Source organism: Fringilla coelebs, assembly GCF_963513975.1.
Source record: "Fringilla coelebs genome assembly, chromosome: Z".
Lineage (NCBI taxonomy): Eukaryota > Metazoa > Chordata > Aves > Passeriformes > Fringillidae > Fringilla > Fringilla coelebs.
In genome coordinates, this window is record NC_140031.1 from 83,274,217 (window position 1) to 83,290,381 (window position 16,165).

Here is a 16,165-nt window from a genome sequence, read left to right on the forward strand (position 1 = left end):
GCGGAGTCGCCGACCAGCCTGCTCTGGGGCGGAGCCTGCAAGAGGGGCGGAGCCTGCAGTGCAGGCCACACCCCCCTTTGTACCGTACCCCGCCGGCAGGGGGCGCCTCTCCCATCCAGGTCTCGCGATGTCACACTCTCTGACCCTGCGGTGACGTCACTGCCGCTCCATCAGCCCCCTCAGGCCCTGCTCACTGCCTGTTCCGGTGACGTCACACCCCTCAGAGTGACATCACTGCTACTCTATCAGCTTACCTCAGGCCCTATCTGTACCGTCCCAGTGACATCATATCCCTCACAGTGACATCACTGCCACTCCCCCAGCCCCGCCCATGCAGATCCCTGTCTGTGCCCGTCCCAGGGACATCATACCGCTCACAGTGACGTCACTGTCCCCAGCCCTGCCCGTGCAGGCCCCTGTCTGTGCCCGTCCCGATGACATCACACCCCCAGTGACATCACTGTCCCTCTGTCCCTGTGCACTGGGCTCAGGGAAGGCCCAGGGCCCAGCAGACCCTGCCCCTCCGGAGCTGGTGCCGCCGCCCCTCTCCCCCCAGAGCCCGCACTCTGTCATCAGCCCCACAGAGACGCCATCACACACAGCACAGCTCCTGGTGTCTCCACGACAATCTTCTTTTCCACAAAGCCACACTAGAGCGAGAGCACACGCAGCCCCTCAGCCATGCCTGAGGGCCAGGAGCGCGGCCTAGGCAGCGCGGCGGCCGCTCCCGTGAGGGGCGGGCGGGCACGGCTCGGGGCAGGGGCGGCCGGGGGGCGCTGGGCTCCGAGCCCTCCGAGCCGTCCTGGGCTCCGGCACCGTCCTGGGCTCCGGCACCGTCCTGGGCTCCGGCACCGTCCTGCCGTGTGCCCCCCGGCCTGGCCCGGCCCGGCCTCCGCTGCCCGGGCCAGCATGTAGCTGACCTTGCGCTGGTGCGCCAGGGCCTCCTCCTTGTCGTTCACCTGCAGAGAGGAAGGAGAGCAGGACACGGTCAGTTCAGGTACTGTGAGTGCGCTCCGGGGAGGTGATAGTAAAAGATTGTAAAAACACAGAAAATTCGGGGAGCTAGAAAGAAAGTCAGGCTTGGTAGGCCCTGGGAAAATGTTAAAGGTAGGCCCTGGGAAATGTTAGGCCTTGTCTTTGCTAGATCATGTGAAACTGCACCTGTGTAGTCAGTACATGATAAATGATATAATTGTTAGATGTGATTAGATATAATTATTGTTTAAAGAATCATGAGAAACTATGTTAGAGGTTTGAGGGGCTTACGAGAAATCCATGCTTTGATGAAATCAATGTATACAATAGAACAATATAAGTTGAATAACTAATATGTAAGTTATATAACTATAGAATATAAAACATGTTCGGTCCGAACCCATGTCAGAGTCAGATTTGGGTGTGCACCCCTGACACCCAGAGCTCTCAAGAAAAGCCCCAGAATACAATCATTCCGTGACTGTGTGTTCCTAATGCAGACACAGGTACTGACCAGGTCGATCAGCACCCTCAGGATCTCGTGAGCGCTGTCCAGCTCCCCCACCTTCCTGCAGTCCCCCTCTGACGACAGCAGGCTGGACAGCTTCTGCCCCAGACTGCTCTTGCTGCCCTCCAACTTGACGTGCTCTGTGGAAAAACACAGGTGTGTCAGCTGCAGAACTGCTCAGGTAGGGAAAAACAACTCTGGGATAAAGCACTTGTAAACCTGGATCCCATAAAAAATAATTTAATCTTTTAAAATAATTTAACAATCCCATAAAAAAGGGCAATACGAGCTGCAGCCTCCCCACTACGTGGGACATGGCAGGTTCCCACTGCTCCTGCTGTCCCACAAAGGCTACACAGACCTTACATGTGGGCACATTGAGAATTCTTTTTGCTCTATGGAAAATACCCTTTTGATGCTCTAGTTAAAGAATAATTCATGGTAGTTTGTTTTTAAACCGTAAGTGGCCTAAAAAATACAAAGAGTGTCTGACACAGGCTACTTACAAGTTTGTGATAATTCCAGAAATAGTAAAATACATTAAAATTAAGGAACAGATGTGCCAGGTAACAGAGCCTGAAAGCAATGGTGTCAGTGCAGGGGAAACAGCTACTCAAGGTTATGCTGGTGTAGTGCTACACCCCAGGAGAGCCCAAGGGATCTGGGAGACACACCACACTTCTAAGCCTGGCATCTCCTGGCCAGTGGTCAAAACAAAGATATTGTGCTGTTCCTAAAGTGTGCAGTGGTTCTGACCATGATGTAAGCACTTAAATACTTCTCTTTATCCCTTTTCTTTTTTTTTTTTTTTTTTTGAAAGAATAAAAGATTATTAGAATTATTCCTACTTCACAGATTGGAATGCTTCCTCTTTTACACAGGGCTTTGTAACTCTGTTAGTGTAAGAACACTAATAAACACAAATACTGATACGCATGCATAATAAAAGGCTAAAAATGCTTAAGGGGAAAAAAAAACTGTTTAGTATACTCCAGCGAATTATGAAGTGGCCTGGGTAAGAAGAGACCTTGAAGCTCCTATTGTTTCACATACTTCACTAGACCAGGTTGCTCAATACCCCATTTGGAGCTAAAAAAAGCTCCAAAGATAATTTTTTTTTTGCATTTCTCCCCCTTCCCAACTCTTCCATGGAGCTCATTAGAAACAAAACCCCAAGAGCAGAGCAGTTTCTGGTGGCACCCAGCCAGCCAGATGCCAGCTGTTCTCAGGGCATTGCCAGCCCTGCCCAGCACTCGTCCAGCCAGCCCCACACACACACACACTGCCCAGCTACCGGCGCCCCGCCGGCGTCTCCAGCTCCCAAATCTGCTCTCCTTCTTCTGGAGCGCTCCTGCCAGCCTCAGGGCCTGCTCCTGCCTCTGCATCAGCTGCTGCTCAAACGCAATCCTGAAGGCATCTGCCGTCACGTACGCCTCATCCTTACTCCTCTTCACATTCTCCATCTGGTTTTAGTTAGGGAAAATTTAAAGGGTGTTAGCTACGTTGGAAGCAAAAGCAGATTTAAAATTAAGATACAGACAGATTGCAAGTCAATATAATCAAAGAAGTAGCAGGAACCGAAGGGTTTTCCTGACGTGTAAAGAAATGTATTTTGAAACGTGTATTAAAGTCCTTACTCTTCATTGGCTTCAACTGATCACACCCCCAGCCACCTACACAATCATCTCCGTGTATTTATTTATCTCTGCACATGTCCAAGAGCTCGAGGAGGAAAATAGTGTTCCATCACATCCAGGTCAAGAGAAAAAGGAGCAGGAGATTGGAGCCCATATCAGGGATCTTAAGGGACAGGCCAGCACCTATTTTCAAAGCCAGTTAGCCAACTGGAAGTTCTGCAGCAGGACCACAAGGATGGCTATCACATTCGCTGAGTCAAATACAAAACAGAAGAAAAATTCTAAATCCACACAATTTCACTAAATAGAAAAAAATTAAGGGCCTGGAATTCATGTCACTGATTTAAGTGTGAGGTAAACAGGTATTTTCCAGCAAGATCAGCTTGCTGCACTAGCTGAGTACCAGATGCCAACAAGGGAGGGGTGAAATGCACTGCCAGGAAGGAAGGGAAAGGTTCAGGGCCAGTCCACATGCACAGTGTCTATATTCATGGAGAGCACACACTTAAGGTGTGCTCTCTTTTTTCAGATTAAAAAAAAAGGGGAGAAAGAAAAAGAATGCAAAAATATTTTTTTTTAAACTAGTAAAGCTAAGTAGATAGAATTAATTTTTTTCTACCAGCAAAAGTTATGGCATTACAAGCACTGCAAACAAACTTTACAGTATTTTGAGCAGCATTGCGGTTGTGAGAGTTTGTGTAAGCACTGCCTGGGTGTTTCTGGCTCTGTTTGGACTGGTGCAGGAGCACCCCCTCCTCATCCTCACCCTGCCTGGCCTCCTCACCTCTTGCTTGAGATGAAGGAGCTGCTTCCGAGTGAGAGCTGCCACTCTGGCACAGGGGCAGGGCTGCCCCTCAGCAGGACTGCAGGTGCAGGCTCCCAGCACTGCCAGCTGGAAACAAAGAAGCCAGAGGTCAGCATCTGCTCACAGAGGTGTGAAAAACACCAATCACTTGTTGTTAAAATTTTAAAAGTTTAATAGTAATAACATGGTTAGAAAATTGCAATATGATTAGAGCAATAATAATTTGGACAATGTGGATTAGGACAATACAAGACAATAGAAACAAAGAGTTAGGGACAGTCCAGGTACCTTTTCTGGGTAAAGTAAGCCCAAAAAGGACCCACATTATCAGAGGATTAACCCTTAAAAGCAACAGCCTGTTGCATATTCATACACCTCATACATGATGCATCAATTCCATTCAAACACAGGATTCTGTCTGGGCACTGTCAGCTTCTTCCTCATGAGCCTGATTAAGAATGGCTGAGCAAGGCAGGAAGAAGTTCCTTTCTCCTGATAATGGAGCAATAAATTCTCTTTCTTGGATTTAGGTGTCCTGTGGCTGCTATCTCACTGTGAGTCCTTTCTTTAGGAAAAAAACATCCTACAAAGCATAGTTTCTATTTTAACCTTATGTTATAACCTAAAACTATATTTAACACACTACTTAAGAAAATTAATACAGCATCAGTTTCTAACATAACTTATAATAATCCTTTTAATATTTGCAAAAAGCCAGTCATAGAATACACATTGTGAAAACAGCCTGATGCCTTCTCCTGCCTGATCCTTCTTTGCAAGGTGGACCAGGAAGAAGAAAACATTAACAGGCATGCAAAGGCATGTGCTAATTAGCTAAAAATGGGTTCCAATAAAAGGATATGTAATGAGCAATGATTTTTCTTTGTCTATTTTGTACGCAAACATATCTGTGAAGCAGCCATTTGGAAAAACACATAGGCAACACTTACTTCAAGAGCTGTGAAATCAGTGATGTCACTTTTGTTCAACATGTTCTCCTGAAAAACTTTCTGTTGTTTCATATCTAGCATTGCAAGGAATTCCAAGCACTGCTGGTTCAGGACTACAAAATAAAACAAAGAAAGAGATTACAAATATCTCCTGCTCCGATTGCTTCATTTCTGAGTTCAACGACACCTAAATGAAGCAGTTTTACAGTCAAGCATCAGTTTGGGAACAAGATGAGAGTGTAGAAGGAGAAACTCATCTCCCAGTTGTTTCTCCTTGTGTGTTCTCCCAGAAGTAATGGCCCACTTAGAGAGAGAGCATTTCCTGTATTGCTCTGCCTCAGGACTGAGTGCCCGTCTGGGTGTACACTCCAAAGTCAGGCAGCCTCCCATTTAGAACAGCACAACATTGGGCAAGTGATGATTCAAGTCAGCTATTGCAAAGCTTTTTGGAAGGCAAAAATGAAGGAAAGGGACTTGAGTCTTCTGATTCAGTGGCTGCCCTGGCTGCTTTCCAGTTTAATTTCCAGGCTTCTGCATATCCACTAAGATCAGCTGCCAGGAACAAGACACTGATCCCCACAGGAATCTTCCATCACAGCTAAAACCTGATTTATTCCTGAAAAACAGTGTATTCAGATGAATAGCTGCTGCTGGCTTACTTGCATTTTCAGCCTTAAGTGTTTTAACTTCTTCTGTCCTCAGTTTCAATGCTTCCTTAAGAGCTGCATTTTCACAGTATATCCTGTAGAAGTCAGAAGATGGCTTTATTATAATCTTAAAAAGGTTTTTAAGTGGGCACTCGATAATTTAAAAAATAACCTGTTAAAACATGGTATCTAATAGTTCCGCAAATTAAAGTTATGATTACTTGAAAGATGAAATAAAAAAACCCAAAAGTAAAAGGAGTCAAGTACTAGATATAAATTAAAAAAAAACCCAAACCATTCACATGTAATTAGGCAATGCCCATAGGTTTAACAAGAGATGAGTGTAAGTGCCACATTTCCATTAGAAATGCAAAGAAATTGGTAATGATGAACCTCTGAAACACTTGCTAGAAATTTCCTATTTCCTTGAAGGAACAAAAGTGACTATTAGAGGAGTGGCAGCTCTGGTCTGTAAACTTCCTGTAGTCTGAATCCTGTTTTCAGGAACAGCTGTGCCTTCAGGTGTTGCAACGTGAGAACACACAACACAGACTGATAATGCATTTTTCCTTGAAGCATTTCCCTCTTGAACAGAACAGTGGCAATCCGACGTCCTAAATGTCAAAGCAATACAATTTATTTGGTGCATCTCAGCTCTCAGTAAATGCAGTCTAGTCTGAATTATTTCACTTGGAAAAAACCAAAGGAAAATGCACATTCTTCTTGTCCTGCTGCCTCAGGTGTCAGAAAACTATCAGAAAAATAAGAGCTGTTGTGCAAAGCAGACTGAGCCCCTGGCTGTCAGCTTTCTGAAGCCATGTCTGTGTCTTCCACCAGCCAACAGCAGTTTTGTGGCTCCAAACTGCACAGCCACATTTCCAACCTACTCAGTTAGGAAAGCCAGAGAGCCTTTCAAGAGGCATCCCTTGGCAAATGTGCCTCTGGAACAGTTTGTAAACTTGCGGCTAATTCTTTAATTCAAAGCTGAAACATATTTAACACATTCTGAATTGTAAAAACAGCAATAATAATAACAAATAATGACAGTAACAGCTCTGAGAGGTAGACTTCAGAGATACAATTTCTACATGCAAATGAGCGAGCCTGCTGGTCCCATCTCTCAAGGTCTGCTCTGCATAATTAGTTTAGTGCCTCTGGCACATTCCTCTTGCCCAGCCACACCTGCTGTCCACCCAGTGTGACTCCTGTTTAACAAAGAACCTCTTGATCAGCCTCTCTCTGAGGCACTGCATTTTACCTGTACTCATGCCCAGACCTACAGTGCCAGACAATAAAGAAATTATTAACCAGGAAATTGTATTTCCACATGCATGCATATACCATTATTTTCTCTGCCTCATTTATGGTTAAGGTAAATAAGGATAATCAGTCCCCAGCTCGCTAACATCATATGATTAAGAAAAACTCAGCCTAGCAAAGCCAGCCTACAGACATCTAAAAGAAATCAGGACAATACATCTATAAGTTTTAATTGAAAAATACAAACGTGACTAGTGTGAAAAATCAAAATGTTCCAGAATTTCGAAGAGAATTGGGAAAACACAAAGCCCCTAAAGAACCTGAGGAAGCAAGTTTGGAACACATAACAGATGACATAGAGCACTCAGTGCAATTTTAAAAATCAAACAAAAACCCCAGTGATACACAGTGTAAGCCAAATACCTGTCATATTTTTCTGTCCAGGTGTCTTCTATGTTTTTAAATCTGTCCTGATCAAATTCAATTTCCCACTGCAAAATACTTATTTCCTGTGGAAACAAAACAAACTTGCAGTAGCTCATCACAGGGTTCCCCTCAGAAGGGTGCCAGGGGTGCTTGGATTTGGCAGAGATCTCAGTGACAATCTGAGATCAAGTAACAAATAACAAATTTGGTACCAGACACCGAAGTTTCTGCACCACTGGCCTAGGGACTCCAGTCTCTGTCCAGAACTACTCCTTCCAGAGGCCTCCAACAAAGACAAACCCAGGCTGTCCCACCCCCATGATGTGGAACAGAGCAGCAGCAGGAGGAACAAAGCAAAAACTCAGTTTAACAAGGGAGCTGTACACCACCTGCCTCCTCCTTCCTTCCTGAAACTGGGCACTCAGGGTCCCTGGAAGCCTCAGCTGAGCCCCTGAGGAGCTGTGCAGCTCACTCTGGGCAACTGAAACCCTCATCCAACACCAGCTCAAAGTACAGCAGGAGCTCTGGGAGTCTTCCAATGTTATTATTATAGCATGAAAAGGCCTAGATCCAAAGAGATAAATTAATATTTCCCTTTCTACTAAAAGGGAACAGGAATTCCTTTTACAAAACCCCTGGAATTAATGTCAGGTATGCACTGATTTAAACAGACAGTCTGATAACACCTTTTTAATTGCCGTGGGCTTCTCTGTGTGAGGGAAACACCCACACTTACCTTCTCTAGAGTCCTCTTTTCTTCCTCAGTTTTCTGAAGCATTGCTTTTGTGTGGCTCGTGGCTTTATCAAATACTGCCTGCAAAATCAACAAACAACCAAAGCACAACCCAAAATGCAACTCTGTCAAACACTGTGATTAAACTGAGTTAATTTTCAGTTTCACACTGTGAGTGCAGAGTTACAAACACCAGCAGCCTCCTCGTGAGCCCCAGAGGTTCTGATCTCAGGTCCAACTGGCACAACAAACTTTTTGGGTTTCAATCCCAGAACCTCTGCTGCTGAGAGTACAGCATCATTCAGCTTGAGACTGTGTCTTCTTCAGGGCTCCTGCACGAAATCACACCTTGAACACACCTAAGCTCTGATCCAGGCCTAACTGGCTACAAATATGTGATGGTAGAAACCACACAACTGGAAATGGGTTATGTAAGTAGGCTAAATTCCTGGAACTGATTTCGGTACCATTTGTTATGAAAGAGAATAAAAATGCTACAAATGGTGAACAAAAGAACGACCTGACATTTAAGGCACACTGTCCTCTGGGGCAGCAGATGGAGCAGCCAACTCAAAATAGTCATGCTTGGCAGCAGAATTCCAAGCACTGCCTAAATCTTCAATATAAGGGACTGGAAAAAGGCCTTAATTTTATCTTTAGTAGATAAATCCTCAAGGATTGTCAAAGCTAAAATTATAAGAATTGCTACAACACTAAAGTCTTCTTAAATAACACCCTAGTTGCAGTAAATTGTAGAGGCAAGTCTGTAGACACCTGCAGACTCAATGATGTAAATTGCAGCCCTGGGAAGGCCTAAAGGTGTCTGAGGTTTTGATGAGGAATAGTAGCAGATTTCCTCTGTTTTCCTTGTTACCAGCAAGAGATTTCTGAACAGCTCCTACCATGCTCTGCAGGATTCTTAGGGCTTCATCTTTTCCTTCAAGCTGTCTTTGAGATGCTTCAAGCTCAACTTTCAGAATTTCAAGTTCCTGAGGTGAAGCAAAGTAGATACACTGAGTAAAAGCCAAGGTAATCCTGATAAGATTGGGCTGTAAAACCGATGTAAATTTGCCCTCCTCAAAACACAAACCTCTGTTTTACCTGCATGATGTCATTCCATGGGCTCACCTGAGGTCAGAGAATACAGTGGATGTGGAAGGTGTATTTTTACAGCTGAAGTCAGTTGGCTGTGATGCCAGCACTTACATTTAACCACAGTAAAATAAAAATATACTGTTAACTACCTTTCAACAAACATGCAGACTAAAAATCCAAAGACTGGTTACACTACACATTTTCAAGCCCCAAAGCTTAATAAAACATAAACATCTGCTAGAAAATTGTAACAGTACCTTCAATATTCTCTCCATCCTTAAAAATATTTTGTAAATAAACCCCCCAGAATATAAAGTACACCTCACACTACAATTTCCTGACATACAATTTAATGAAGCTTCCAACTCCTGCTGTAATTCCAAGAATCGGGGTGCACCCAAATCTCCCAGCATGCCAAGATCCTCTTGCTACATGGATAGAAAATGCAGATTTGGAGAGCAGCACCCTGGCCACTGTTACCAACCTCCAGAGCTTCCCGAAGCTGTTGCTTCAGTTCCTCATTTGATACTTCAGTATTAGATTCTGTAGGATCAATAGAAGATAATAAATGACAAGATATTGTGACATTTAAATTAAAAAAAAAAAAAGGTGAGGATTTTACCCTGAAATCAGGTAACATACAAAGGTGAATTTTCATCTTTGTGTTGTGGGGTTTTTTTCTTGTGGAGCTAATAATCAGATTTAAGAAACACATCAATACGAGGTTCAAACACGTTGCTTCACAGCTGAAGAAGTGAAATGGGGGAAAATGTTTGTTGTAAAGAGACATAAAGTAAAGACAAACATTTTATAACTTCCTTTAAAATAAAGCCAACAAAATTGTCATCATGATTGAAAACAAAATTAATTCTTTAGATTCTTTTCTGATTGTAACTTTTCAACATCCACACTCAGAACAACAGCTAGCACTATTTAGAAGTAGGGGCAATTTTCAGGAGGAAGAGATAGCTCAGCTTACTGTAGGAAGGATAACAGGGAATTGTTTAAAGGAGAGAAATAAGTAAGTTACACAGAAATACCTCAGCCAAAATATTAAAGATTGACAGGAGATCAGCCAGACTGCAATGAACACCATTTGCCTACGTTTGATTGTTTTCACAGCAGCATTGCCTTCACAAAAAAGGAAGATGAATGCCTATACAGGTTCTAAAAACTACTTCCTAACCCCTAACATAAGCCAATTCACTAATTTCAACTAAAGGACAAATAAGATTTTGAATATTTAGCTATAAGCTTTAGGATTTGTCTGTAGGAAGATTTTAACTGACTGAAAGCAGGAATCCAAGCACTGCCACCCAGTTTCACAGGCACAGCCAAACCCATGCCGGTACACCCACCACGGGATGCTCTCTGATAAATGTCGCTTTCAAATGCAAAATTAAACACTTTAAAACTGGACGTTTTACACTAAGAATGGTCACTGCCTTCACCACTGAGAAGCAATTCTGCTGCTCATGTTCTGGGAGGAAGCTGGAGGATCCCAGCAGGCACCAAGCCCTTCAGGGATTTAGGCAATTAAACTTCATGGCACCTTGTGAGGCAGCTGAATGGCTCATTTCCACTAACAAGAGTCTTTCGTATGGTGAATAATTAACTTCCAAATTACTCTTACCACAGCTATTCTGCCGTGTGGAACTAGAGGCAGGTTTTCTGAGTGATCCATCGTAAAAGCTGTTTCGTTTTGGAGCAGGAAGAGCTGCGGCATCGCTTTCTTCTGCTACCTTTGCTGACAAGAGGGAATTACAAGTCTTTCCAGATCCCTTCCTAGATCTAACTGAATAGGAATTGTGTACGTTTCCCCCGTCATAAACACCTCCCGGTCTTCTCCCCAGTCCATTTCCCAGGTCTCCACATGTCATGTCATCCTCTTCTGCTTCCTCCATCTTCTCCTGGGTTTTTTCGGGTTTTCGGTTGGTTTGGGGTTTTTTCCTGACCGAGGGCCCCTCACCTACGGTGAACAGCGCCTCCCGCAAGGCCAGATTTCATCTGGAAAAACAGGAAAGCTCCGCGTTTACAGCAGCAGGACAAGCGCCGAGAGGGAGACGCGAGGCTGCGGGAGCCGGGGCTGCCGAACCCCCGCTGCCGCCCGCGGTGAGACCCCGGCCCGGGGGGACACCTGAGGGGACACCTGGGGACACACCTGGGGGGGACACAGCCCTGGGGGCACCCCCGGCCCCGCCCGAGCCCCCGACCCACCTGCGAGCCGCCGCCGGCGGAGCGGTCCCGCCCCGGGGCGGCTCCGGGAGCGGCCGCGGTGGCTCGGGAGGGAGGAAGGAGGGAAGGGAGGAAGGAGGGAAGGAAGGAGGGGTTGGCTCGTTCCTGCCTTTATCGGCGGCCCACAGCACAGCCCCGTCCCGCACGGCCCCGACCCGCGAGCTGCGGTGACCAGGGCGGTGAGTGCAATGCTCTCGCATTGTCCGCGGCTGTCCGCACAACCCCCTGCCTGCTTCCGACTCTCCGCCACCTCTGCCCCCGCTGCCACGATGCCTGGCACAATTCTACAAGGAAACACACTGTTTCTCACCGTTTTGGTTTATAGTATCATCACTTTTCTGTTGCGGTATCGCTCCACAAGTGTCACCAAAAAAAAAAAACCCAACAAACCCAACAGCACATTTGGAATAAAAAATAAAGCTGTAAATATGTGACAACAACACTCTTCACAACAGAACTTTTCAAGAAAGTTGTTTTACTACCCAAAGTCGTGTATATAAAGGGTTTATAAGCAAGTACTTCCTACAGACTCTTTCACAAGGTTTTCGTTCCAAGCAGCTTTTCTCTGAGGAAAGTTTCCCGTTCCTGGTGCAGCCCTGCCCCCTGGGGCCCAGGCTTTAACAGCAGTCCGAACAGATCGCTGCTCGGGATCCCTGCAGCTCCCGGGTCATCTTCCCATGACTGGGACAGCGGACGGGGAAGACAGAGAAAAAAGGAAAAATGAAGTTTATTGTTTAACACTCCAGACCAGTGCTCTCATAGCTGATGTCTCCTTACACAAGAAGGAATCTCCAAAGCTCCATGCAATCATTTTAAGATAACTCTCACATCACTTCTTTTCCCTCCAACGCCTCACTCTGCACCAAACCCTCTCACTCTGCATTGTCCTCACACACCCACAGTGGAGCATTGCAGGTTTTACTCCCACAACTCAGCATCAAACCAGCTCCTTTCCAGGACACTGTTCCGCCCTCTGGAAATCAAAACCACCTTGACTGCCCCCTGTTATCAGGATTTTACAGTTTTCTCACAGGCAATTCATGGTTTGGTTTCAATTGTAAGGTGTAAAGAATTCTCATTTACTGAACACAGCTCCTGCTACTCAGGACAACTGCCCATTTTCATGCTTTCAGTCACTTCTCCTGTTGTATCAGTTTTATCAATATCATTTCTCCTGCTGCCTCTCAGGGTGCTGTTACACATCCTCACACCCTGGCTACTCTGAATCTTAACCTACTCCCCAGCCAGTTACAACAAAATTCATGTTAATTTGCAATACAAGAGTTATGAACATCATTTATCAAACCCTCCCTCCCACGAAGAGATCCAGCAGTTACTGTTTCACCAAAAGTCAGTTGTTGTCCTTCATCCATTGCTCAATCCATTGCATAATCTGATCCAAATTTCTCTCTAGGTCCTCCGGAGTGTTGCTGGGTAACTGGTGTACAATTTCCTTTTTATAGGACAACACAGCTTCCTCATACAGAGTCTGAAAGATTTCGCACTGAATGTTGTCCTGCAGCTTCTTCCCCGTGTATCCCCTGGAAAAAGAGCACCAAGAGGCAGCATGAGGCACAGAGGCAGCCTGAGGAGGGTTTCTGGGTGGGGGCAGCCGTGCCCAGGTGACACACCTGCTCTGCAGCCTGTCGTACAGACAGGAGTTGTCTGTGCGCAGCACGAACACGATGTGGAACCAGCGCTCGGGGAAGAAGTCGCAGCCGTGGTAATCCACAATCACCCCTCCCTCACCCATCCTGGCCTCCAGCTCATCCACCACCTGCACAGAGAGGGGCAGAGGAGAGCTCAGCCTCACCTGCACTGCACTGCACAGCGGCACAGAACGGCTCACCTGGAACTGCAGAGAGAGACGGAGAATGAGAGAGGGGGGCTCACCTGCACTGCACAGAGAGAGGGAGAAAGAGAGAGAGAGGGGGGCTCACCTGCACTGCACAGAGAGAGGGAGAAAGAGAGAGAGAGGGGGCTCACCTGGAACTGCAGAGAGAGAGAGAATGAGAGAGAATGAGAGAGAGAGGGGCTCACCTGGAACTGCAGAGAGAGAGGGAGAGAATGAGAGAGGGGGGCTCACCTGCACTGCACAGAGAGAGAGAATGAGAGAGAGGGGGGCTCACCTGGAACTGCAGAGACAGAGAATGAGAGAGAGGGGGGCTCACCTGCACTGCACAGAGAGAGGGAGAGAGAATGAGAGAGAGGAGGCTCACCTGGAACTGCAGAGAGAAAGGGAGAGAATGAGAGAGGGGGGCTCACCTGCACTGCACAGAGAGAGAGAGAGAATGAGAGAGAGGAGGCTCACCTGGAACTGCAGAGAGAGAGAGAATAAGAGAGAGGGGGGCTCACCTGCACTGCACAGAGAGAGGGAGAAAGAGAGAGAGAATGAGAGAGAGAATAAGAGAGAGAATGAGAGAGAGGGGGGCTCACCTGCACTGCACAGAGAGAGAGAGAGAGAGAATGAGAGAGAGAATGAGAGAGAGGGGGCTCACCTGAACTGCACAGAGAGAGAGAATGAGAGAGAGGGGGGCTCACCTGCACTGCACAGAGAGAGAGAATGAGAGAGAGGGGGGCTCACCTGGAACTGCAGAGACAGAGAATGAGAGAGAGGGGGGCTCACCTGGAACTGCACAGAGAGGGAGAATGAGAGAGAGGGGGGCTCACCTGCACTGCACAGAGAGAGAGAGAGAATGAGAGAGAGAATGAGAGAGAGAATGAGAGAGAGAATGAGAGAGAGAATGAGAGAGAGAATGAGAGAGAGAATGAGAGAGAGAATGAGAGAGAGAATGAGAGAGAGGGGGGCTCACCTGGACTGCACAGAGAGAGAATGAGAGAGAGGGGAGCTCACCTGGACTGCACAGAGAGAGAATGAGAGAGAGGGGGCTCACCTGCACTGCACAGAGAGAGAGAGAGAATGAGAGAGAGAATGAGAGAGAGAATGAGAGAGAGAATGAGAGAGAGAATGAGAGAGAGAATGAGAGAGAGAATGAGAGAGAGAATGAGAGAGAGAATGAGAGAGAGAATGAGAGAGAGAATGAGAGAGAGGGGGGCTCACCTGCACTGCACAGAGAGAGAATGAGAGAGAGGGGAGCTCACCTGGACTGCACAGAGAGAGAATGAGAGAGGGGGGGCTCACCTGCACTGCACAGAGAGAGGGAGAAAGAGAGAAAGGGGGACTCACCTGGAACTGCAGAGACAGAGAATGAGAGAGAGGGGGGCTTACCTGCACTGCACAGAGAGCAGGGGGGCTCACCTGCACTGCACAGAGAGCAGAGGGGCTCACCTGCACTGCACAGAGAGCAGGGGGGCTCACCTGCACTGCACAGAGAGCAGGGGGGCTCACCTGCCCTGCCCTGCACTGCACAGAGAGCAGAGGGGTGGCCCTGGCTGCACTCACCCTGTCCTCATCCAAGATGGGGCAGTTGTACTCCTCATCAAAGCCCTCGTAGAGCTCTCCTGCAGCACAGAGGTCACAGGTGTTTGCTGGCACCACAGCAGTCACCACAATAATTCACATTTCTGTTTTGTCTCGGGAGATTGCAGGCAAAAGGCAGAGTTCAGGGTAGGGAACACTTTGTTTACAATTGCATCTAAGGATGAGTTTGTTATTTATTACTTAGCACCAAGTATGCTACTACAGACACACCTGCTGAAGGAAAATTCATTTAATGCACAGAACCACAGGTGGGTGTGGGCTGGAAGGGAGCTCAGAGCCCACCCAGCCCCACCCCTGCCATGGCAGGGACACCTGCCACTGTCCCAGTGTCCAGCCTGGCCTTGGGCACTGCCAGGGATGCAGGGGCAGCCCCAGCTGCTCTGGGCACCCTGTGCCAGGGCTGCCCACCCTGCCAGGGAACAATTCCTCATTGCCAAGATCCCATCCAGCCCTGCCCTCTGGCAGTGGGAGCCATTCCCTGTGTCCTGTCCCTCCATCCTTGTCCCCAGTCCCTCTGCAGCTCTCCTGCAGCCCCTCCATGCCCTGCCAGGGGCTCTCAGCTCTCCAGAGCCTTCTCCTCTCCCACAGCCCAGCCCAGCCGTCCCAGACAGGTGTGCAGGGGCTCCCAGGGCCCGAGGCAGCCCAGCAGTGTCCCCATGTCACAGCTCGGGGGCTGCTGTCACACAGCACCTTCCTTGGCCAGGTCCCCCACGTTGACGTAGCTCAGCCCAGCTCTGGATGCCAGCTCCTTTCCCAGCGTGGTTTTCCCAACTCCCGGCGTGCCTGCAGAACAAACCACGGCCAAAGGTAAGGGGAGAGCTGCAGGTCCGCACAGACAGCCCCTGCCAGGTGACCTGGAGCCTTCTGACAGCCCACACCGGAGAGTTCACGGCATGAACAGGGGCAAAAAGCCGCAGGACAAAGAGAAACAGGCGAGGGCAGTGAAACGGGAAAACAGGGAGAGAACTCGGACTGTGAGCAGGAACGTCTGTCACAGCGTGCGGGACCCGAGGGGAACCTGCCCTCCCTCGAAAACCCTCAGCTAACACGGAGGAGCCCCACTTCCTCATGAGGGAGGGGAGCTGCAAAACCACCGCGGGCTGCGACCCACACCCCAGACAGCCAGGCTGCTGCCCCACACCGGAACCGCCCCGGGCTGTGATGGGCCGGGCCCCGACCCCAAATCCCGCCGGGCTGGGACCCCGCGCCCCGAATCCCCTCGGGCCGGGCCAGGGCCCACACACCCCGCAGCCCCCCGGGCCGGGCCGGACCGTGCCGTGCCGTGCCCGGCCGGGCCGTGCCGCGGTGCCCACCGGTGATCAGCAGGTTGGGCCGCCGCATGGCCGCCGCCCGTCGCCTTGGAGACACGTGCGCGGGGGCCTCCGCCGCCGCCGCGCGCGCCGATGGCGTCACGGCGCTGCCCGGCGCGGCGCGGACAGCTAAGAGCCGGCG

At 48.3% G+C, this 16,165-nt stretch overlaps 2 protein-coding genes across 4 annotated transcripts; both read right to left on the bottom strand.

Moving 5' to 3' along the window:
• Window positions 1-650: 650 nt before the first annotated feature.
• CCDC125 (coiled-coil domain containing 125) lies at window positions 651-11,026 on the bottom strand (the record flags this gene model as incomplete). The annotated part of the gene is made up of 11 exons (XM_084224743.1): window positions 10,670-11,026; window positions 9,521-9,579; window positions 8,844-8,930; window positions 7,945-8,022; window positions 7,206-7,291; window positions 5,535-5,617; window positions 4,876-4,988; window positions 3,905-4,012; window positions 2,778-2,946; window positions 1,490-1,623; window positions 651-959 (listed from the first exon to the last, which is right to left on the bottom strand). Exons 1-11 carry the CDS (start codon window positions 10,938-10,940, stop codon window positions 651-653), a joined length of 1,497 nt encoding a protein of 498 aa, XP_084080869.1. The 5' UTR covers window positions 10,941-11,026.
• A 568-nt stretch (window positions 11,027-11,594) lies between these two features.
• AK6 (adenylate kinase 6) lies at window positions 11,595-16,115 on the bottom strand. Of its 3 annotated transcripts, none has more exons than XM_084225833.1 (6): window positions 16,027-16,115; window positions 15,404-15,496; window positions 14,675-14,733; window positions 12,903-13,048; window positions 12,609-12,812; window positions 11,595-11,952 (listed from the first exon to the last, which is right to left on the bottom strand). In XM_084225833.1, the coding sequence occupies exons 1-5, from the start codon at window positions 16,052-16,054 to the stop codon at window positions 12,623-12,625; spliced, it is 516 nt and encodes a 171-aa protein (XP_084081959.1). In that variant the 5' UTR covers window positions 16,055-16,115; the 3' UTR covers window positions 11,595-11,952; window positions 12,609-12,622. The 3 variants fall into 3 exon arrangements, with proteins under 3 accessions (XP_084081959.1, XP_084081958.1, XP_084081957.1); XM_084225832.1 differs by having other exon boundaries at window positions 11,598-11,952; window positions 12,617-12,812; XM_084225831.1 differs by having other exon boundaries at window positions 11,599-12,812.
• Window positions 16,116-16,165: the final 50 nt, after the last annotated feature.

Coding starts and splice junctions, on each gene's coding strand:
- AK6 (XM_084225833.1), bottom strand. CDS start 16,054: ATGCGGCGGCCCAACCTGCTGATCACCG. Junction 13,049..14,674: donor CCATCTTGGATGAGGACAGG/GTGAGTGCAGCC, acceptor CTCTCTGTGCAG/GTGGTGGATGAGCTGGAGGC. Junction 12,813..12,902: donor TACGACAGGCTGCAGAGCAG/GTGTGTCACCTG, acceptor CTCTTTTTCCAG/GGGATACACGGGGAAGAAGC.